Genomic DNA, 24348 nt, shown 5'->3' with positions numbered 1-24348 from the left:
AAAAGATCCAAATAAAAAAGAAAAAGCAAAAGAATTAAAACATGAACAAGACGAACTGATAAAGTACAAAGACCGGTTAAATAATATTCTTGGTATGGCTTCTACATATGGACAAGGAATAAAACATCATAACCCATATAAAGTTTTACCAAATGGACAATATGGTAATTTAATTATTAACTTAAATAAACTTTATGGTCAAAATAAATTAATTGCTAAGGATAGAATAACTGGAAAAGAAGTCATTAACACTAAAGTAGATGATGATTTAATTGATTTGATTAATAAAAGATATAACAATAATAAAAAACATTCAATTCATTCAAGAAAAATATTCAAAGAATTAACAGAAAAATCAGGATTACCTATCAATAAAAGATCTATGAAATTTAAAAAAGTAATTAGGGGACAAGGTTATGACGTTTGTCCATGTAATCCAAAAGAATTGGTTAATGACTTGGAGTTAATTTGTGGTTCAATTAATGCTGGAAATAATAATGAAGAACTAAAAAATGAAGGTATTAGAATAATTGATAAACTATTAAAAATGAAAACATTGTTACCAGAACAACATGAAATGTTATATAAAAATTATTTTTCTTGAATTTAGTTTTTAATTATATATAAATGGAACAAAAAATAGTATTAAGTTCTGAAACAGTTAAAGATAATAACAAAAATACTCTGAGTGATTTTACAATTAGATTTAGTCGTTCTTTAATTTTAGATAAAAATAAAACTTACGTTGTTGGTTTGGATAGTATTAACACTATGACCTACTCTTGGCATAATATTAGTGATGAATATGATAATAAAAGAATTCGTTATCATAATGGTAAGGATTGGAAAGATATTATATTTACAAATGGTTCTTACAGTTACACAGATATTAATAATTATATTAGGGAAACATTAATAAGTAATGATGATTTTGAATTTAATAAATCAGAAATTGCTCCAATAAGTTTGGAATTTGATTTAAGTAGTTTTAAGATTTTGATTTCAATTACAGATAATTTTAAGTTGGATTTGGAAATATCAAATTTTCATACATTGCTTGGATTTGAGAAAAAAAAATTGGAAAATACTGAATGGGGAACTAAAACACCAAATATAACTAACTCTGTGGATACAATTTACATTCATTGTGATCTTATTGATAATTCACTTGTTGATGGTAATTTCAGTGATATTATCTATGCTTTAAGTACTGCAGATTTAACAAGAGCTTATCCATTTACAAAAGAACCACAAAGAGTTGGCAATTCTGAAATTAATAAATATATTATAAATTCAATTAGAATATATATTACAGATGTATTTGGTAGAATAATTAATTTTAATGAGGTTGAAACAAGTTTTACACTAATTTTAAAAGAAATTAATTAAAACTTTTATTAAAACTTTTATTAAAACTTTTATTAAATTTTAGTTTTATATAATGTACAAAAAAGTTTATGACAAAAATAAAGGAATATTTATTTATGTTGATGCTCACACGGGAAAAGAAATCATACACGGGACAGGTATCTTTGACACTTTAACGAAATTGCTTTCAAGTTCAGCCGCATCTTCAATTAGCACAGCTGGAAAAAAAGCTCTGGCAACAGCAGGAAAAGCAGCACTTGAAAGTGGAACAAAAAAGGTTGGAACAGAAGTTGGAAATTTAGCTGCAGCAAAGCTTGTTGAAAAACTTAAAAAGAAACCTGCGCCGGCAGTTGGTAATTTAATTGCCAAGGAATTACAAGAAAATAATAACAGTAAAAATAATAAGGAGGAGGAGGATATTCATATGAGAATAAATAGAATATTGTCAGGATCTGGAGCTTTAGCTCGTGCTGGAACTTCAGCTCAACAAAAACGTATTAACAGATTAATTTATAAAAAATAAAATAAAAACTAAAGTTTTAACTTTAATAAAAACTAAAGTTTTAACTTTAATAAAAAATAAAATAAAAACTAAAATAAAAAATAAAATAATATATAATATATACATGTTTAGAACAAAAGAATATTGTGAAAGATATGAATTAACTCCTATTCAATTAGATACAGCTTTAATATCTGTCCTGGGAAATAATGTTAAGCAACAAAAAAACGGATATCACTTTACAATTAATGATAGAAGCTCATATTTTGATTGGTTTAATGGTTATTTTGAAGTAAGTTTTAAAGTAAATAAGCTTGCTAATGGTAATAATTATAGTGGTGGAGATCAAATTGCTTTAATTAATAATGCAGCTTCATTAATTGATCAGTTAGTGGTTAAACAAAATGGAAACATTGTTTATGATTGTAATAATTTATACAAAGTAATAAATGTAAAGAGTTTGGTTGAACTATCTGAAGATTATGCAAAATCAACTGGAACAAATGAATTTATTTATTTAGATACTAGCGCTAGCACTGAACTCAGAAAAATCGAAGTTGAATATAATAGTGGTTTTGCTATTAGAAAGGCATTAATCCAGGGTAATAAAGAGGTAAATGCTAAAATTCCATTAAATAATTATTCATTTTTTCAGGGTTTAGAAACTAATATTTTACCTCCAAGTCAAATTCAAATAACACTGCAGCTGACAGATGATGATGAATTAATTTTTAGAGCTAATGCTGCTGATCCTGGTAGGGTAATTGTAACTAAATTAATTTTGTGGGTTCCACGTTTGGTTTTTAATGAATTTGGGTTTGATCTAATTACTACTGAAAGATTTAAAAAAGCAAGATGGTCATACCTTAGGGAAATGATGACGCAATCAACTGATACACAACAAAATAATATAACCTTTAGAATAACGGCTGGTGTAACAAAACCACAACTTGTATTTGTTTATTTACAACGACCTGACAAAAGTAATTCACAAGAACATAACCCACATTTATTAGATACATTTCAAGTTAATGTAGATAATGAAAATTGCATTTTGAGCTCCTGTCGTCTTGAAGTTGGTAATGGTGTTTTTTATCCAGAAACAGAATACACAAGTATATCAAGAATATATGATGATGTAATTAATTATTATTATAAACAAAATAACAAAACTACTGGAAGTCTTTTAAATAGATCAAATTTTCAAAAATTGTTTGGATTTATTCATTTTAACTTGGAATATAAAAAGGAAGTAACTACAGAAGATCCTAAGCATATTACATTAACAGCTAAATTAAATATTCCACCAGCAGCTAATATTCGTGTTTACGCAATTGTATTGTATGAAGAAACAGTTGAAATAAATACTATTGGAAATGAACTTGTTATTGTTTAAATAAAATAAATATAAATTATATATAATGAGTATTAAAAACACTGGGGTTGTAAACAACCACACATCAAATTATATTGAATATAAAGTTAACCTTACAGATGGACAAAAGAAAAATTTAGCCCGAGCCTACAACAACAAAACTCCATATAATTTTAGATTAAAACATGAACAATTACGTGGAAACTTCCCTTTACTATTAACAAAAACACAAATTAATCAAATTAAAAAAGCTGTTGCAAATAATAAGGGATTAGAAATTACAATTTCAAAAAAACAAATGTCCAGTCGAGGTCAAAATGGTGGATTTTTAGGAGCTTTAGCTGGTTTGTTAGGAAAAACAATTCTTCCAATGGCAGCAAAAATAGCTCCAAAAATATTAGCCCCTCTAGGCATTGGGGCCCTTTCTGGACTGGCCAGTACTGGTGTTAGTAAAATACTTGGAAATGGTATGATTTCAGTAGCTAATGATAAGAGAAATATGATATCACCATATCTTACACCTAATCAAAGAAAACAATTAGTAGGATCTGGAGTGATTAAATTAAAACAAAAACAAGACGGTGGGTTTTTAGGTATGTTGGCTGCTAGTCTAGGAATACCTTTGATTACATCTTTGTTAAGTGGAAAAGGACTACAGATTGATTCTCAACGGAGACCTTACAGACGAATTCCTATAGTAAAAAAAAAATAAAATTTATAAACAAACCAATATCTAACTTTGAAATTGAACAATGGGTAAAACAATTAAAAATTAAAAACTTTAGGGGTGTGTTTAGTAGAAATAATTTATCAAAATTAAAAGTAAAGGACGAGTGTGGAATTATAAATTTGGACGACTCTGTTGGTCCTGGAACACATCGGGTTTGTTACTTTAATACTTTGTATTTCGATAAAACCAGAGGTTTATTGAAAAGTGCTTTGTACTTTGATCCATTTGGACTTCCTCCGCCGAAAGAAGTAATTAATTATATACCAAATGTAAAATACAACAATGTTCAATATCAAGACAAAACAAGTATGCTTTGTGGATATTATTGTTTATTTTTCATTAAAATGTTACAAGATAAAGTACCGTTGTATGATTTATTGTAATAAAATACTAAAAATTAATAATGTAAAACAAAATGAACAAACTATTATAAATTATTTTAATAAAAAAGGACATGTAAATTAACTGGAATAATTATTATAATGGGAATATTCAATAATATAAATGAAAAAGTAAATAAAATAGAAAAACAAATAATAAGAAAACCTCCATTGTTTTTAACATGTTATACCCAAGATACTGATGGTGGATTATTTCAATGGAAAACTGTAAATGCTAGTCCTGGTTTAGTTCAAAAAGGTAATAATGTATGAATTAATTTTAATTGAATCTTAATTATTCTTGTTGATGCAATTAAATTAGATAAGGGAGAAGCTAAATTACAATTAAAAAATAAAGAAAATGTAATTCTTCAAAGTTATCATGTAAAAAATAACAGAAAAAATGAATCTATTTCTATTAATTATGCAAATGAATTTAAAATAAATGATGTTATTTATATTAATTCTTTAAACGTTATGAATATTCAGTTAACAATTTATGGTTCTATAATTTAAGAGTTAAATTAAGAATAAGCTAATGTATCAATACCATTATCAGAATATATCTTTTATCATCATAACATGATAAAGATGTTTTATTTATAACATAACTGGAAAGATTGTGTTTATTAGAACGAATAACTTTAAAGGTGTGATTACTTTGGGTTGAAATTAAACAAAGTATCTTTGTAATTTTTATGAACTATTGTTTTCTTAACAACAAGTTTTTTAATTCCTTTACATTTTTTAATGTTAACTTCATTTTCGAATAAATATGAATACATTTTACTTCTTAATCCAACAAATTCAACAATGGGAATGCCGGCAGCTTCATCTTTAAATTTTCCAATTACTTTTTTATTATTACCAAAATAAAATTTTGAATTACTATCGTAATCACTATTATCAAATAAATCTTTGTCCTTATAAAAATCCTCATATGCATCTTTGGTTTTTATTTCATAACATAATGAATCAGTGTCAGTAAACAATAATTTACAATTACCCTCGTACTTTTCCTTAATATAATTATAATGAAAATCATACATTAAATATTTTGATAAATCTAGAATGCACATTCCAACATAACAAGGTCTGTTTAATAACAAACTTTCTTTTATTCTATGAATACCAAAAAGGTTAGAGTTAAACATCGTTGAACTAACAAATGAAGGTTTGGCTATGTATTTTAATAAAATATTTTCATCATGTGTTAATTTAATATTAACCCTCTTACGTAAATTCTCCATCGTCTTACCGAATACAGAGTTGTTCATTAACTTAAAAAAGTCCTTTTCAAATGAATTTTTTGCTTTAGATCTTTTTTGAGTATTAAAATCAATATACTTTTTTAACCAAGGAGATGAATCAAAAGTTAATATTTTGTGTATTTTTGTTACTTTTAACCCTAATTGTGTATATAGTTCAAGATTTTTAAAATGAACTACATAATTTTGTTTTTTCATTAACCAACTTCTTTACATTACTTTTTCCTATTTCAAATTCTGTTTTAATATTTTTACTATAATCAGAAAGCCATTGATCTGGTATAATAATTTTTTCAGGAGCTAAAGGATAATCATTGTGGGTTTTATGTACTTCTTTTGGATATTCAAGATCACATTAAACTATAAGTTAGTTTTACCTTTTGCAATTAATTTCTTAAATTGTTTTTTCGGATATAAATTTAAAGTTTCCAGAGGGCAAAGGTTGACACATAGCCCAACCGTAAAGGTTATTGGCGTCGAGGTACATAATGTATTTGCTGTCAAGTTTAGGATCATAATCCTTCATATATTTATTGTTTGCTTTACTGTATCTGTTTGAAATATAACTTATTCCTCCCCTCAGTCCCTTTTCAATAAAAAGATACATATCAATATCAGTTATTAAATCTAACTTAATTCCAGTCTTTTTTTAACATTGCATCCCAAGCTAACCCAGACTACTAAAATAATGACAAGGATCTAATTTGTAGTACTCTAAACATAGTTTTCTAAAATTTTCAAATACATCAGCTAAAAGTAATACGTCAGTTTTTAAATATAGATCATGATATTCTCCCATTGTTTTAATTTTAATTTTTTTCCAGATATTTTTAGCATGTTCGTATTCATTATCAGATATGTGTGTTTCATTTAAAATTGAATAAAACTCTTTTTTAGAAGGTAATTCTGTTTCTTTGAATTTTTTAAATGAATCCATGTAATCATATGGATAAACACCTTTTGTTTTTAATAATTCAATGTAATCAAATTCTTGAGATAAGTATTTAAATTCTGGAATATTGTTTACTAGATTATCCAATGATTGAGACATAAATTGGAATGAATTAATAAAGACCAAGTCGGAAATCATAAATGCCATATATCTTTCCATATTGTTAGGAATAACATTAATTTCTTTTTTAAATTTCCCTATTTGTTGCATAATAAAATGACCGTCATAACCTCTTAAATTATGAAAAATAACAGGAATTTTGTGTGTTAGTTTAAAATTAATATTACATTCTGAGTGAGCACTTCCTCTAAATTTTCCTGTTATATGACAGTGATCTCTTACTTTGATTGAATCTTCTATATATTCTTTTTCCCACAGATATGACAAAACTTTTGTTTTTTAAATTCACTTTCATCTTTTTAGACATTTCCAAATCTTTGTTAAAATGTTCTTTAAATATTTCTTTACAATATTCCTCTTCCTCAAGCATTTTTTTCAATAAATTTATAAACTGCATTAGGACCTCTATAAATCTGGGTTGGTTTATATATTTATCGTCATAACAACAAACAACTTTATAGCCGTAACCACAATCTATATGATTTTGATATGGTTTCAGTAAATGAAGATTCAGTTGATGGTAAAGCAGTTAAAACTTTTTTAGTTATTGATTCAAAATCAGCATAAATTACAAAAGGTACTGCTAAACCTTTATGATAATTTTTAAATTGTACTTTACTTCCCTCTTTTGGCATTTTTACGCCTTGGATACCATTAATAGCTAAACAAATTTGGAATATGTTCATTTAATATTCTTTCTTGTGAAAAATTCTGTAAACATGATTTGCAAAAATGTTTTTTATGTTGATCTTTGGTTTTATTAAACATTAATCAAATTAAAGTTTTTTTATCCAAACATAATGTTGTTTTTTTTCGTTGGTAATTAATAACATGTCACATCTTTCAGAATAATGATATTTTGATATGTACAATGGATAAATACTATTTTCTTCATAACCAAATATATTAAATGATATTTCATTTAAAACTTCTATTTTAGGTATTTGATTTAATGTAACAGGAAATTTAATTCCAGAATAATCAAGATCGTTTATATGTTTTTTATAATTTGAAACTCTTTCAGAATGTTTTGTTACAGGAAATTTGTAAGCTAAATGACACCATCTAAAACATTCGTTATCATCATTCTTTATATTTATTAATCCTTTCATTGAATTTTGTAATGGGTTTTTGGTAATTCTAAATAACTTGAAGCAGCCAATGGACTATACTTATATCTATTTATATAATGAAACATCAACTGACTCTATTCTCCAGCCACTTCCTTCAGAAATCCAATTACCAATTCTATTTATTATTTCATCAAAAGCTTGATGCGAAGTTTTTTTTATTTCGTTTGTGTTAATAATTTCTAAAGCCTTTGATTGAAAATAAGCTGATTTATATATTGTATCAGTTTTATCCATTTTTGCAAAAGTTATTTTTAAAACAACGTTTATTTTTATACCTTTTAAAGTTTTTAAAGTTCAGATTTAAGTATTTCATAAGAGTTGTTTATAGTTAAATATAATTGATTCTTTGGATCTTGTCTATATGTAATTTTAATTTCAAATTTCTTATAATATTGTTTTGTAGATCTCTCGATTTCCATCTATATATTATATTTAGAAAAAAAATCTTCAGGCAAAAAATAATTAAAAAAATAATTAAAAAAATAATAAAATAAATAAAGTTTTAAATTATCTTTAAGAAGAAATAAAATATTTAAATTTATATCTTTTTCCATTAACTTTTGATATTCCACATTTTACTCGGTTTGTCCCTTCACAACACATTTTTATTAACCCAGCATTAATACCAAATTCTTTAGATGCTTTGTAAGTGCTTCTATATATTTTTTCTCCATTAGTATCACAGTCGGTTACAATAACTTTTTTAGGATTGTTTCGATAATTATTTGGTCTGGGACAATCACATAATCTTTCATCATTTTCTTCTTCAGTTAATAGACAACCACAGTCCCATTCAAATAAAGTTCTTTTACGAAGATAAGGATCTATAACATTTTGTAATTTATCAATGACATGATTTTTATATTCATCGCTAACTATTTGATCAAGTTTTGATTTAATAACATTTCTTCTTTTAAGAACTTTCTTATATGAATTTTTGTCTGGATTCATTATTTCTCCTAAAGTGCTAGATAATTTTGACATAATCATTCTATCTACCTTTCTATTAACCATCTATATATAATATACTTATAGAAAAAAATCTTTAAAAACGCACCTAATGAAATTATATTGATTTGAGAAATTTGTTTATATTATCTATATCTTTTGAATAAATTTTAAAGTCATTTTTTCTAAATTGTTATCAACTATTAAAATTTTAATACCTTCTTGAAACATTCTGTTTAACCATTCTTCGTGTAATTTGTGTAGTTTTTCTAAATAATCTAAACCAACTTTGTTTTTCTTCCGTTGTTTCTTTTTTTGAAGTCTTTTAAAACATATTTCTGGATCGGTTTTAACATAAACAAATCCATCAATAGGGTTTTTTCCGTATGGTTTTATAATATGATCAGTTAAGAAAAGATTGTATACTGCCCACTCGGGTCATTTATAACACCGTTGTCGTGATGTTGTTTTGTAAAAACGTTACTGTTAGTTAAATAACAACGTTCAAGGACAGAAACACCATCAAACTGTTTAGCAGAAGATAACATTTTTATATGACTGTTTAAAGTTGTTAACTGAAAAGGAAATAAATATTTGGAAGGTTCTTGAGCAGCAAGTTCAAAAAGGTTATATGAATTATAATCAGAGTTTTATAACATTTGCCATTCGTGAATTGGTTCTGGAATTATATTAAAATTAGGATTATATTCTTTAATAATATCTAAAAACGTACTTTTTCCTGATGCAATATTACCTTTAACTGATATAATTTTTCTCATTTATATAAATACTTATAGAAAAAATCTTTAATTAAAGTTAAAGTTAATACAACTCTTCTTCTTTTTTACTTTTATATCCGTTAAGTTTAAATTCCTTCATATGCATTTCAAGAGGTGTTTGAATAATTTTTTTCTTTCTGCATTTCTAATAGTATTGTAAAAATATCCTGAATAACTTTATTTGGATCTTCTTTATTTACTTTTCCAATCCGTGCTTTTGTTAAAGTGTGTTTTATTTTATGATGATGTGCTTTTAAAATAAATTTCTTGTCGTCAAGTTTTAGTCTGTTGTGAATATGGTAATTACTGATGGAACAGCGCCAGCAACTGCTACAAATATAGGAATAGCTGGAACAAGTTTCTAATGCAGCTGAACAACCAAAGACACCTGCTGTAATATATAATCCGGTACTTACTCTCCCACAAAATTTATAACTTTTTCTGTAAGCAGCAGCTAGTTTAGTTAGTGAATAATTAAATTGATCTATTGTTTCTATTCCATTATTATTAGAAATTAGATTTTTATTGCTCATTTATATAATTAACTTTTTATTTCTAAATTAAATTTGTTCAAGATCGCTAAATGGTACCCAACTATTAAATTTTTCGCTATAACCCTTCCATTTTACTAAAGCTTGTTTTTTCTTATAGTCTCGTCTAATAACTTTTTCAATTCTAAAAACTTCTTGTGTAGTAGGTTTAAAGTTCTTGTTCATAAAATGAACCTTGAACTATTTCATCATTTAAATCTTTAATAGTGTACGTTCTGGGATTTGTATTATTAATTTTATAAAATTATAAATATTTCCTCTGTCCAGTTTGGTGTATATCCTTTTTCAAAATGTCTTTTAAGTTTGCTTAAACGAACTCGATCACCAATTTTAAATTTTGCTTTACTCTTTGGTATCTTTAAAAACACCATATAAATTAAAGTAAACAGTACCTTTATTTAAATTTTTACTAGCTTCGGTTGGTGTCATTTTTATACTAGAATGTTTTGTTTTGTTTATATTTATCAACCATATCCTGCAAATTATCTAAATAAGTATAAGTATTATTTGCTGTAAAATATTTCCACATTATTCTTTTAAACTTCTATTAAATCTTTCTATTACTACAGCCTTTCCTTCATTAAATGTATGGTACATATTAATCTTATTTTTATTCAAAATGATTCAAACTTTTATTATAAATTCTTTTCCTTCATCTACCCATAAATTTTGTGGAATCCTTGCAGTCTTCGGGACTTTTGTCCCTGAATTCTACCTTCTAAAATTTTTTTTCAAATGCTTCAGTAACAGATTCTCCAGTTTTTATTCTTTAAATGAATAACCCAAGCATTTTACTAAATATATCAATAACGGTTAATAAGTACTTTACTCCTTTATTATATTTTGAAAAAGCTTGCATGTCAACTAAATCAGCTGACCAAGTATCATCAATATCATTAACTATCACTCTTCGTTTCCTAAATTTCCTTTTAATTGGTTTGTGTAATTCTTCTGCTAATTCATCACTCCAGCGGTAGCTTGGTGCAGTGATTCCGGGGGTATACTCTACCCCCTTTTCCCGTTTTTTGATTTTTGTCCGAGACCAAGTGTGTATTTCGTTTTGATAGCTGGTTTTACAACTAAATGTTTTGCAATCTTTTCTCCAAATGTTTTTGATTTAGTGTTATTTAAATTGGAAAGCATTTGCTTATCACATGTACTCTTTTTTACACCACTGTCATAGCAAAAGTCATGGTCCATACATACTGCATCCAGTTCGTTGACAGGAGGTCCGTTATCTAAAGGATTTCCTGGTCCACAATAGTTATATCCTGGAAGTGTTAAACCTTTTTTAGGTAATAAAGGTAACATTGCTTTATGAATATCTAAATTACCTGCTTTGATAGTATTTTTAACAAATTTTGCTTTCATTTTCCCACAAGACGAACAGGTAGCTTTTATCATTTTTCTCCCATTTTTTGTTATAACATAATGGGGGTTTATATTATCAGTAAATCTTCTTTCTTTCAAACAATATATTTTATTCTGTAAACTCATCTATATCATATGTATTTAAAACTTTTAATTGGGTTTAAAACCTGTGGATTTTAAATTGTCCGGCATTGGTCAGTTCGGACCGGGGACTGAATGTTAAATTAGGTGAAATAGGGCTCCGCTGCGGTATTATATACACTACTAATATAATGCATTTCAATTACTTTTGAAATTTGACTTGAACGTAAAATACAGTGCCTCTTTAAATATGTCTGTTAAGAAAGGGAACATTGTGTTAGTAAACTCCAATTCAGCATCAGAACAATGCATGTGTGTCCAAAGTGAGTCATGTCAAAATTAAGTTATATGCACATTACCATTAAATTCAAATTCAATGCATCTGATATTTTGTGACGATTTTTGCAGTAGAAATGTGATGCAGAACTTGAGTTTTCCCATATTACAGTGATGAAAATGAGTTTGTTAGACTGCATTAAAGTTGTCCTGGTTTTACTACTGCAACACAATTTGACTTCTTCACGGTACAGTAATTTCTACAACATTAGAATTTGTCAACCAGGAGACAATGTACCTTTGCATATTACAAGTAAAAAAAAGTTATTTATCCTTCAAGTTCCTTTTTCAGTTATTAGCGGGTTAAAGATTTAATTTCGGCTGCTCAATCCTTTGTTTAACAGGGAAGCTCTGATCAGCAATAATGATCCCAAGGTGGTCAGGGGAATGCAGTGTCTAAGTATTACCTACAAAATGATCTCCATTCCATTGTTGACTTACAGACAATTATGCAAAGCTAGGAGTTCATTTAGAGAAACCAACAAAAAATCTGCGTTACAGGGAGAACGTCGCACTGACGAGATCAAGGATAGAGGAACAAGTGATGCTGGTCAGGTTTCGCGAAGGACTCAAAACGCTCAGTGATTACATGAAAAAGAAAAACAGACTTCCACCATTACCAATCTGTCCGTGTGATAAGGAAGATCAGGCCACTGGGCATGAACTTCAAAAATGTAAACGACGAGGCCAGAAACGAGCTCTGACTTGACCGATAGTTACCTCGATCCACCATAAACAGAATGGCGACACTGAGGATCAGCGACTAACGAAACGGTCAAGGAGTAAAAAGGAGAAAAAGTAGAGCCTTTAGCTGGTAGAAATTACTAATTTTCAGTCTGCAAAAATATGTTTCTTTTCATAAATATACAGCCAAAACTGTAAAACATATTTTATATTTTATCTATATTTGCAGCAAGAATGCAATACAATTGTCATTTTTGTTTCAAATCCTTAACAAATAAGACACCCTCATCAGGGCATATTTTTTCTCTAACGTTCCTTTATAGATTACATCACATAAAGTAGTATTTATTGTTTACATCTTGTACTTTTTGCCTAGATTTTAGAGATTTTCTTTGGTTTCCCCTTATCCATGCAGGTAATTTTATGACCATGTAATGGAAATTAGTTAATCAAACGTTGTTTATTGAGATGACCTGCGGCAATGTATCGCCTAACTATGGTCTAAGAAATCACTGCGTGGCTATCCTATTTGCACAAATATGACTAAATTTTAATTTATCTATTTACTTGTTGAAAGATTCCAACAATAGTACACATTTGTTTTCATTGCATAGTTCTAACCCAAATGCATGAATAAATATCAATTCAAATATGTTTGATTATTTTATTCTTTATGAACACAGCACTGTCCTTCTGTCCTTACATCATAAGTTTATCTTAAGGTAGACTTACATCGTTTATTAAAATTAATATTTATCAAGCCCATAACAAAATACTCTTTTCCTCATAAAGATAAGAGATAGTGTAAATTTTATCAGAAGGTGATATCAAAGAAGATTGATTTTATGGCTCTACTAAATGATGCCAGTCTAACCTTAATGCTGCATCAAACCTGTAAACATGCAAAAATAAAACGGACGTGTGAGTGCATTGTTTAAGTTTGATGGTGCATCCAACTTCATTTGCACAAACAAAAAATATCGAATAACCTGTGTCGCGTGAACTCCACCTTTGGTCCTTATAAACTCCCTATCTTCATATGATTTACAATTAATGTGATTGTTTTGGATAAGTATAAAACTGTATTTTATAGCATGTCCATACTTTCATTTGTCTATTGCTTAGAAAGAAATGCAGTACATTATGTTTCCATAGTTAGTCTTACGTAAATATAGTTGTTACGAACTACCTTTAGCTGGAATAAATTTAGGGCCTAGCAAATTGGGGCATTTGGACAAAGTTGGATTGTACTGTATTTCGCAGAAAATTATTATATTACATATAAATATTTATTGTACAACTCAACATCAAAACTTTCAAATGAGCAGCATCTAAATTAAAGACACATGTTCCTTTTTCTTCAAAATCATGTAAACTATGATGGATATAAATCAAAGGCATATTTCATTCTTAATTCTAACAGAAGTCATACATCTAACGTATGTAAGACATGTTGGATCATGGATAGTTACATCTGTGTTAAGTATAAACTAGTAGTCCCTAAGAGGGACCAATACAAATTTAGGAGAGGATCCTACCAACGTTACAATAATTCTCTTGACCAAGTTTAATGAAAAACAAAGACAAATATCAAACAGGGAATGCCACGTACCAAAAACGCAGCCTCCCCAAAACGAAACCCATAGCACGCAGACGCGTGCACCACACACACACACACACACACACACACACACACACACACACACAAAGCCAACACATTAACAAACGAACAAAAAAGGGAACATAGTTCATCGCTTAGGAACAGGTCTAGGGGCAAAACAATTGGAGAGGATCTACAACCGTTTATGGTAGAAACAAGCCAATTCAACTTGACCACCACCAGTCCAAACAAAAGACCCAACGGGCACAGTCTAAATAAAAGTAATCCCCTCCAGGTGAATCTCTTACACACGTAATGGAAACAAAAAGGCATGACATGTAAAACACAAAAATGCTCGTGTATAAATATATTAAAAGCAAACCTTAGGAACCATAAACGTATGTACTCAATGCCTTTTCAGAAGACAGAGCAACAAGAGAAACACCCTTAAGGGCCCGACGAAACAGGCCAGAAGACACATATCAAAACAGTTCAGTCCTCGTAGGATTTAAAAACTGCTTATCATAGAGTCCTCCCCTCTTCCGTCAGACACAATCAAAGAGGGAAGCGTAGCGTCCAATTGTAAACGGGTTGAACACTAAACACGCGGTATGTCTCAAAACAGTTGGGTCGTAACCTCTTTTAATAAAACGTTTTATAATTTTACTAAACACATTTGGAAAATTACCATGACCGAAGATCTGACGAAGTTATTAAACAACATCCCCATAAAAAATGGGTTTAGAACTACCTTCTCGCGTAAGGGGCCTTAAATTACTATTGAATTTTAAAACTAAATCAGAATTACGATGTAAAATTTAGCAAACTATTTACGCAATTTGTAATAACGGAAGAAGATCCATGAAGTAGTTCACGAGAAGAATTTGCTTCGAGGAATTTCTAATTTTAACTCAAGGTGGTCAACATCCCTATTTTGGACATACTTTAGATGGGACATTAAAATGACGCTAGAGAGCAAGTTTGATGAAGATCTATCAAGCAGTTCAAATGAAAAATGAGTACATATATAAAGCTTATCTTATTTTAAGCTCCAGCAGCCCCTAAAATGAGGCAGGTATCACCATTTGAATTATTCTTATTTCAAAGGAAGCTCAATAAAGATCCATCGATTATTTTGAGAATAAGTCGTTTAAACTATTTCTATTTCTAGCTCAGGGGCTCCAACGTTTGTAATTGTAAAGAATTACAACGCAATGTTATAATGTTGCCACAGAATAGGTTCAGTGAAGATTAGTGAAGAGGTTAATGAGAAGTTGTATAAAGGTTTCCCTAATTCTAGTTATAACTGTCCCTAAGAGCACTTAAATTGACCCATTTGAATACTTTTGGGAAATGAATGTACAATGGTGCTGTAGACCAAGTTAAGTGTAATTATGGTCTAGTCCCAAAGACAAAGTTCAAAGACCACAGGCCCTGAACGCGGGACCATCAAAATGCATAGTACAAATGCATCATATTATATCACGTTCATGATGACATGTGACCTCGTAACTGTACAGGTGCCGGAAATTTTTCTATCATAATGATATGGTTATTTGCTTCAAAGGTTTGCAGGGCCCCTATTAGTTTTCACCAGGGAAGCTGGAAGAAAAGAAAGTACTGTTTACAAAAATTGACATTTTTCTAATGCCTGCTTTAAATATTTGTTACTTATAAGAATATTGTCGGTGCTGAAAAAATAAAAGAAAGTTTGGATCATGTTTGACGTAAGAAAAGCATTTTCAGTCAAGCACCGCACAAAATCTACAGCCAGAAAAAATGAGATCCAAAATTGAAGTGGTGATGTATGATTAAGTATCACTGACAAATTCTAGTATTATAAAAATGCTACCTACATGTCAAGCATAAACATGACAAGTGTTTTCAGCAATACAAATGCAAAGAAAACAAGGAAAACAGCTCTACAGAGCTGAAAAACTGAGGATTTGTTTCGCATCATTTTAATGGATGCACTACTGTATGTATGTCTCAATCATCTACATTTGCAAAAAGAGCAAAAATAAGGTGATGCGATACCGTGCCTATCCCAATAAGAGGAAGAAACGTGTAAGAGTATGGAACCAAAAACAATTGTTTTTGGTACACATTTATTAAGTACGACGGTTCTCATGCGTTCCTTCGGTAACGGTTAGGTTACACTGAAACAAAATTACTGAATGATGTTATATTTTTATATTTTCTTGCAACAGAACTGTTTAGATATTAATTTACTATCGTGTAATCACCTGTTATCAACGGTATATTTAAATTTGTTATGACCAATAAAAATGCGCGTTTCAGAAACATGCACTTCTGTCCTCTATGGCACCGAGATTACTGTGTGCGACATATTGTCAGGCTGCACTTTTTGTGATCTGATTTGATTTAATTTTGTTGTCGTTAATAGTGGAGGAAGTGACGTGATTTTTAGAGTGTAGTTTTGTGAATGTGTGCTTAATGTGTTTATGTCATTATTTGTTGGATTGCTGCATGTATTGATCCAGAATCAGCATGAGAAACAATCACATATATAAACTTGAAATATTAATTGTTGATAAACACTTTGTGAACTTTCGCTCACCATTGTAGTTTTCAATCATGGATTTTATCATGTATGACAACAACTTCTTACACCGAATTGGACAATCAACAAGGTTTAGACCTAATCCTATTTTGTACAATGTTAAAATATTTGAGAATATTGAAACAGTACAGAGAAAAAAGAGCTGGTCGCCTGAAGACACAAGCCTTGAACAACCCGTACCGTTTGAGTCAAAAGTCTGAAATCGCTCGAGCGGTACCATTATAGACGGTTAGCCTGTAAATGTACACGCTTACCGTGTATTTCAATCGGTAGACCTATAAAAGTACTCGCTCACTGTGTATTTTTACGCGTTTAGCGGGTACAATATACGCTTAACGTATAAATTTATAGCAGTAAACAAAGATGTTCTTAATGGTCAATTATTACGCGAGGAAAAGATAGATTTTGCACTTCTTACAGAGACTTGGGTTTCGGACGAGAAACAACATCAATATGAAACGTCTGATCTCAATCAAAATGGCTATAAATTAAGTGTTACGAATAGGCAAATTAATGTGGGTGGTGGTGTTTCACTGACACGTAGATCTGCTGTAAACATGCGCAAACTATCGGCAGGAAATTCTCCCAGTTTTGAATATGGTGTTTGTCAGTTGATTTTCAAGAACATTACTATGCATGTAGTTGAGATATACAGACCTCCATCTTTATCAACTTGTTCCCAGTTCGTCACAGACTTCTTTCAATTTATGGAGGGAGTACTATCACAGTACTCAAATGTAATGGTTATGTGTGACTTTAATCTTCACATCCACGATGACACAAATTCAGTAACAGATTTCAATAATTCTTTGTACGCCATGGGTTTGCAACAACATGTACTATTTAGTACACACACGTGTGGTAACATTCTTGATTGAGTCCTTACGGAAGTGGTGAATGGTGTTGAAGTAGTTTCTTGTGAACAGGGTCCAAATATTTCTGACCACTGTGCAGTTACAATTGTGACAAATGTTAGAAAGGAAAATATAACCAGTGAGGTGGTGCTTTTTAGAAATTTCAAAGACATGGATATGAACAAATTTTCAAGTGATCTGAGAGAAATGACCATCGAAAGTGAAAATGTCGACATTTTTGTTGAAGAATTTCAGACAGCGGTAGAAAAGATTATTACGCATCAATCATAGAAAAAAACAATCATTCGTCGCGCTCTAAAACCCTGGTTCACAGAAAAACTCCTTCAGACAGCAGTAGAAAAGATTATTACGCATCAATCATAGAAACAAAAACAATCATTCGTCGCTCTGTAAAACTCTGGTTCACAGAAAACTCCTTCAGAGAGAAGCTCGCAAATCTGATTGTTTGTGGAAGAACCATAGACAATCACATATGAAAAAGAAAGAGAAAAAATCATCTCTGAATGAAAAAGTTCTAAATGCAAAAGGTGGCTCGAAAAAGCTTTATAGATGTGTATCTGAGACAAATGGCACTAGGTTTGAGAACCCTATGCCAACAGGACATGACAGCACACTGGCGGAGAAATTTGCAGATTATTTCATTAAAAAATTCGAAACAATTCGAGAATCGTTGAAACATTTCGTTAATTTTCAACCATGCGAAAAAGATATTCCTTGTTTTGACAGTTTTAAAGATCTCAGCGAGAAAGAAGTTAGAAAACTTATAAACCAACCACAGACGAAATCATGTGAACTTGATATTCTACCAACAAAAGTGTTAAAATCGTTGCTTGTTTTTACCAAATTCGTAAATTTGTCTTTGCGTGACGACATCTTTCCAACAAAATGAAAACAGGCACTTGTAAGACCTTGGTTGAATGGGACTCGAACTTGAATTTGCAACTTACAGGCCTGTTAGTAACATATAGTTTCTGTCAAATTTTATTGAAAAAAAGAACAAAAAAAAAAAAAAAACAGCTCTGTTCAAACTCAATGATCATGTAAACAAATTAAACACAATCTTCTACCAAAAAAAAAAAACAGTCTTCTTACAGGGAAAACCTTTCTTGCGAATCAGCATTGTTACGTATAGGAAATGATATACTGGATGCTATTAGTAGAGCAGCAAAACCTAATAAATGGCTTAGTTAATGAGTAACCTAGCCACAAAAAAGTTACAAAACATGTCATATAGCAAAATGTTTGGCAGGGTCTGAGGTTTATCGGACTGGCAGCATAAATTGCAAATTTTTGGTGCGGACCGAGAAATCCAAGATGGCGTCCAAGATGGCCGCCACTTTAAGATTTAATAGTTAAAATTCAAAATAAGGATGTAAATAATTTATGAAGAAAAACCCTGTAACTTAACTGTATACAAGTATTTAAACTAACAATGTGTAAAAACATATTATATTTTTGAGGTCACTCAAGGTCATTTCAAGGCCGCAGGTAAGGTCAAAAGGTCAAAAATGTCTAAAATTACTATTTTATCTGCAATTGTTTTACATTCTCCCCAAATTCTATGATATAACTGGTCATTTTTCTTATTAGAAAAAGTGTTTGTGCATGACAATTTCATTTGCAATATTTTTAGAGGAGTACATTTGGCTAACATGGTTACCATGGTGAAACAAAATAGGTTCTAATATATCTGTTATTAAGATCCAATTGGTGGCATTACATACAAGTGTAAAAAAAACATTTTACAAACTCCCTTTAATTGTTTGTAGTAAAAGATTCTTTTAAATGTTATATTGTTGGGAGTGATTGAGGTCATTCAAGGATAGTTGGTCAAACTAGCAAAAAAGGACACATAAAAAACAACACTTTTTAATATACTGTACACACGTTTTCAATTCTTTTTCAAATGATTGTGTGTAATAACTATGTGACATGTAGCTTTAAAACTTTGAACACTTATTTATATATATTAGTGTCTACCTGTAGGCAATATTACATAACTCTGTCAAGTAATTATGGCTCGTTTTGGACTTGCAAATTGATTCAGATTTCCTACAAGTCCATGTTTTGTAAAATGTGGCTGCTATATTTCGATCTTCACAGATAGGTCAGCACGACTTTTATGTCGTGTTATTGGTACTGTTTAGTTTCTCAGCATGACCATTTCGGCCTGGTTGGTTCCAATACTCGCTTTCATAGCCTTGGGTATCGTATAATCACCCCTTGGATATGGTGCCTGCTTTTTAATTTTGTCTTTTTACAGTTCATGTGATATGCAGGCTCCATAACCTCAGATACCCTTTCTAAATGCCAGTTTGTTTAGTTCTGCCCATTGTTTTCTCGTTTGGGGCAAACCCATTACTTTATCTGGGGACCAAACGCCGCTTTTCATGGAATTACACGCCACAGCCCGTGTATCATTGAAGGTTCCATGTTCAGTGCCGTTTGAATACATCTGTGGATGTCTCTAAATCGCTTTTTGTACTTTTAGCATGTGTAAATGTTGAGTTCTGCTCAACCCGGGGCTAAAGGTCGTGGGAAGTAGCATGCATTTCCACTATCTATACTATATCTGAAAATATTTTAAATTTCTGCAATATCACGTTTGTGATGTCATCAGGTGACAAGAAATTTTATGTCATTAATACTGATGGAAATACTCCTTTTAAAACAATTATGTCTATGTTGAGGATATACTTTTTTCCAATAGTAGTAAACACAAAATGTAATATTTTCACTCGTGCACAGCGTAAGACTGAAATTAAAAACCTAACTTGACGATTCTTGTTTAATTAAATGATTTATTTATTTAAATACACGACGTCCAGAATTTACCCTTAAGTACTTAATTACCTGTTTTATAGTGTTTCAATAAATCTATCAAAAGCCTGATTTAAGAGTTTTTTAATGACAGTCAATAAATAAACACTCCTTTGAACTTCAGCCTAACTTTGATATAAAAATATAATAAAAATTACAGTTCAAATGACCAGATTTATTGTGTCTGTAGAACAGTATTAAGGCAAGTGTCAACTAATCATTCCTAAATGTAGCGTGTTTTTCCTAATTGTACTGATATTATATAATCTCAGAGTGATGCCGATGCAATACTATATTTGAGATGTATTCTGTTGAAAGGCAATATCATTTCTTTCATTTTTTTCTTCTCCTTTACTTGTACCTTAAAGAAGATATTGATTGCTAAACTGATGTTTCTTTAATGGTTTATGGTCGTAGACACCTAAAGAAAGTTCCAAAGAAGTAGAGGTCTTGTTATAGTCACGCCAATACATTTTATATCTTATAGTGTTGTTTCCACTTTCGAACATAGTACGCATAACAGTGATAAAATAGCATATATGATCTGCATATTTAGTTATGTTAAAAATCATATCTAAACGACGCTGACAGTTAGTAAAGATAAATAATAAATGTTGTAATACTTACTTAAAGATTTGCAGATCGGTTTAACATCCACTTTATATCTGACATACTCTTTACTTGGCGTATACAAATGTATCCAAACGATCAGAATAATGCCATATAAAGGGAAACAGTCAATCAATTTCTTCTTTAGCATGTCCGTACTGGAATACAAGATAAACAGTGTAACGACTGTTTGACATTTTCAAATACTGACAATTTAGAACCGGTACTAAGTAAAATATACCTTACGGTTCACGGAGTCCTTGAAATTGTATTACAAATTTACACTCACAACCGTCCTAGCAGGCTTGAGTGAGATGCATAAACCATAACATTTGAAGAAAACTAATTGAAGACTTCCTTTTTTCATAGTAAGCACTGCTTATTAAAAATGAGCAATGAAATTAAAGTATTTCGTGCTTGCAATGTGCAAATTGCGCACCTTCCGTGAAAAGCATGGAACTTGGAAAAGTGGTTAATAAATATTACAGGGTTCATTTACGCCTAGAAAACGTCTTTTTGGAAATCTTAGATGGTCACTAAAATACAAAGTTGCCACCATTCTTCACACATATATAGGACAACAGTCAACCATAAATACTTTAACTTTGGATTAGATGTTTAATATTACACTTCACCTCGAATAAGTATTCAATTTATATTGAAAATGACAAAACCATTGTTTATATTACGTAAAAGGGATGTAAACTGAAACAGAATTAGTTCTGGACAAAAAGTGTGAATTTCTAAAATTTCTTTTCATTCTTCTTTAGGATATCTCTCTTTCTTGTAATTTATAAATTGTCATTATCATATTTTTAGCCAACTCATTTTTGCATTATGCGATGTGACTACTGCCTGGTAGAAACATCAGGTGGCCAGCACTTTTATTAACTAGTAAATTCAGTACTGAAACTTTTGTTTCTAAAACATACAAGCCATATTGTGTTTTGTCTCGACTGAATTTGCAAATTATCATTTCTAATGTTACTTCTCTTCATGATACTTAATGGTTATGTATAATTGTTGTTTACCTTTCTTCACAATGTAAGCTGTCCGCATTTGTTAATTGAAACACAGTGCATGAATCTAAAATATTAAAAGTGAAAATAGACATAAAGCTTAGAAATTGGTTTTCAAACCTGTTAAACTTATTTCATGTGAAACGTTTGATAATATTAATAAATTAAATTAAATTTTAAGATAGAAGAGTTATACCCGTGTCGACGACGAAAGCCGACTATTGCCTCAAATTTGGCATTACAACTTACAGAAACGTAATTGGTATCCCGATGAGAACCACCTGCGCCCCACTCGTTCCTGAATGATTCTTATACTGTTATGAACGACGTTTCATGCTTAGTTTATCACCTGAGACACAATTTGAAATTATTGAAGCTTTTAATCAAACATCAAGGTATTTGAATGGTATTTTAAGTACGGACAAGCTATATATTTTAGAAATGGTGAAACACATTTACCCAAAATAGTTACAGCATAAGAAGGCTAATACTTCAGATTTAGAAGCGCCATATTTGGATTTAACTTTAACAATTGAAAATAATAGTCGAGAAACAAAAATATATGATAAAAGGGATGGTTTTAATTTTAACATTGTCACCTTTCCCGACATTGATGGAGATGGCCCTCGAGCAAGATCATACTGTGTCTATATTTCGCAACCTTTTCGTTTTAAACTAGACGTTTTGCAAACTTCACTGCAATTTTTATGTGTAATAGAAACTTCTGTTTTAGATTGGATGATACTTTAGAAGCCAAGGAATATTAAATGATATAGTTTTGCATCTTTTTTGATTTTCTTATGTACAAAAATGATGATTAAAAATATGTGTACAGTCGGAAATATGGCGTCCGATTGAAAATTTTCAAAGAATAAGGAAAGCCTGACAATAAGTTAATTCTGTATGAAAAAGCCTTTTATAACGATGGAAGAACTTTTAAAATCGGACCACTGTTGAAAGAGATATGGCAGCTTGAAATCTAAGAAAATGGCTGATCATGAGCCATTTCAATGAGTTTATGACATCATTTTCACATTGCTGATTTCTTTATTTAGCAAATTACCTTTAAAATATATTAATTTTCATTTGTTTCTTGAGTGCTAGGTGTGAAACAGGATAACTTCTTTCAATATAGCTGGAAAAGCATAGAAATTATTTTATAGAAATATGTAAATACAGTTCAAATGTGTGTCTAAAAATTCAATAAATCCGCCATTTTTGATGTGTTGCCATTGAAACAAAATGGCCACAAATTTTACCAAATATTTAAATGCTCATAACTGTCTCATTTTTACTCCGATTTTGAAAATCATTTCACTCCTTTAGATGATTCATGAAATTCGAGCTGACGAAATTAACATAAAAACAACGTTGCCTTTCCTTTTAAAGTTCAATCGGATTTTTCTCCATATTTTGGCGTGCTGGACTTTTTTTTCCGGGCGGAAAACATTTTGTTATCAAAGTGTATAAAAACAATTAGTTATTGCATATTTTGTATATAGCAAAACCTTAATCAAAGCGAAAACAAGAGTTGATATACGTGAATATACGGACCCGTATATTTCGAAAATACAGGAGTATACGGGATATACATTACAATATACGGACCTAATATAAGATCCCGTATTCGGAACATCTATTATAGTGGAAGTCCGTATATTCGTCATACATATACGGGATCCTGTATACGCCGAATAAACATATATGTATATTTCCCGTATATTTGAATATACGATATTTCATATTTCTTTTTGTAGAAATGGCGTTTATTCGTGTCTTGCTTTAACATAGAATTTTATTTTCATGCATTCGAAGGGTCTTAGACTTCTTTCCCGTATACTTTCCGTATTTTAGAATATAGGGAACACGTATACGAGCCTGTATATTCCAGATATCCCGTATTTTTGTCATATACGGACTGCGATTGTATCTAATATACGGGGCATATACGGACTTGTATTTTCTATTCTACGGACTGCGGATTTTTCCCGTAAGCGCGTAATATACTTAGTTTACGAATCCCGTACTTTTGTTATATACGGGGAACATAAGGAACGTTATTTCTTTTTGTTATACGGGCTACGGATTTGCCCCGTATATGCATGGTATGTGCAATATACGGACCCCGTACTTGTGTCATATATGGAATGTATTTGCCTCTGATATACGGGGATATACGGACCTGCAGCTTTGTATATACGGGCAATATTTATCCCGTTTATGCAAGATATATGTTGTATACAAATTCCATATTAATGTCACG

At 30.2% G+C, this 24348-nt stretch overlaps 1 protein-coding gene across 1 annotated transcript in view; it reads right to left on the bottom strand.

The window, feature by feature from the left end:
* LOC128555018 (beta-1,4-galactosyltransferase 4-like) overlaps window positions 1-21252 on the bottom strand; it is a 46681-nt gene extending 25429 nt beyond the window's left edge. Inside the window, exon 1 of the mRNA XM_053536368.1 lies at window positions 21085-21252. Within this exon, the coding sequence (XP_053392343.1) occupies window positions 21085-21217 (133 nt within the window). The 5' untranslated portion in view covers window positions 21218-21252. The remainder of the gene's footprint in view (window positions 1-21084) is intronic.
* Window positions 21253-24348: the final 3096 nt, after the last annotated feature.

Source organism: Mercenaria mercenaria, unplaced genomic scaffold, assembly GCF_021730395.1.
Source record: "Mercenaria mercenaria strain notata unplaced genomic scaffold, MADL_Memer_1 contig_947, whole genome shotgun sequence".
NCBI lineage: Eukaryota > Metazoa > Mollusca > Bivalvia > Venerida > Veneridae > Mercenaria > Mercenaria mercenaria.
The sequence above is the reverse complement of the archived record's forward strand: the minus strand, read 5'-3'. Positions and strand labels throughout refer to the sequence as shown.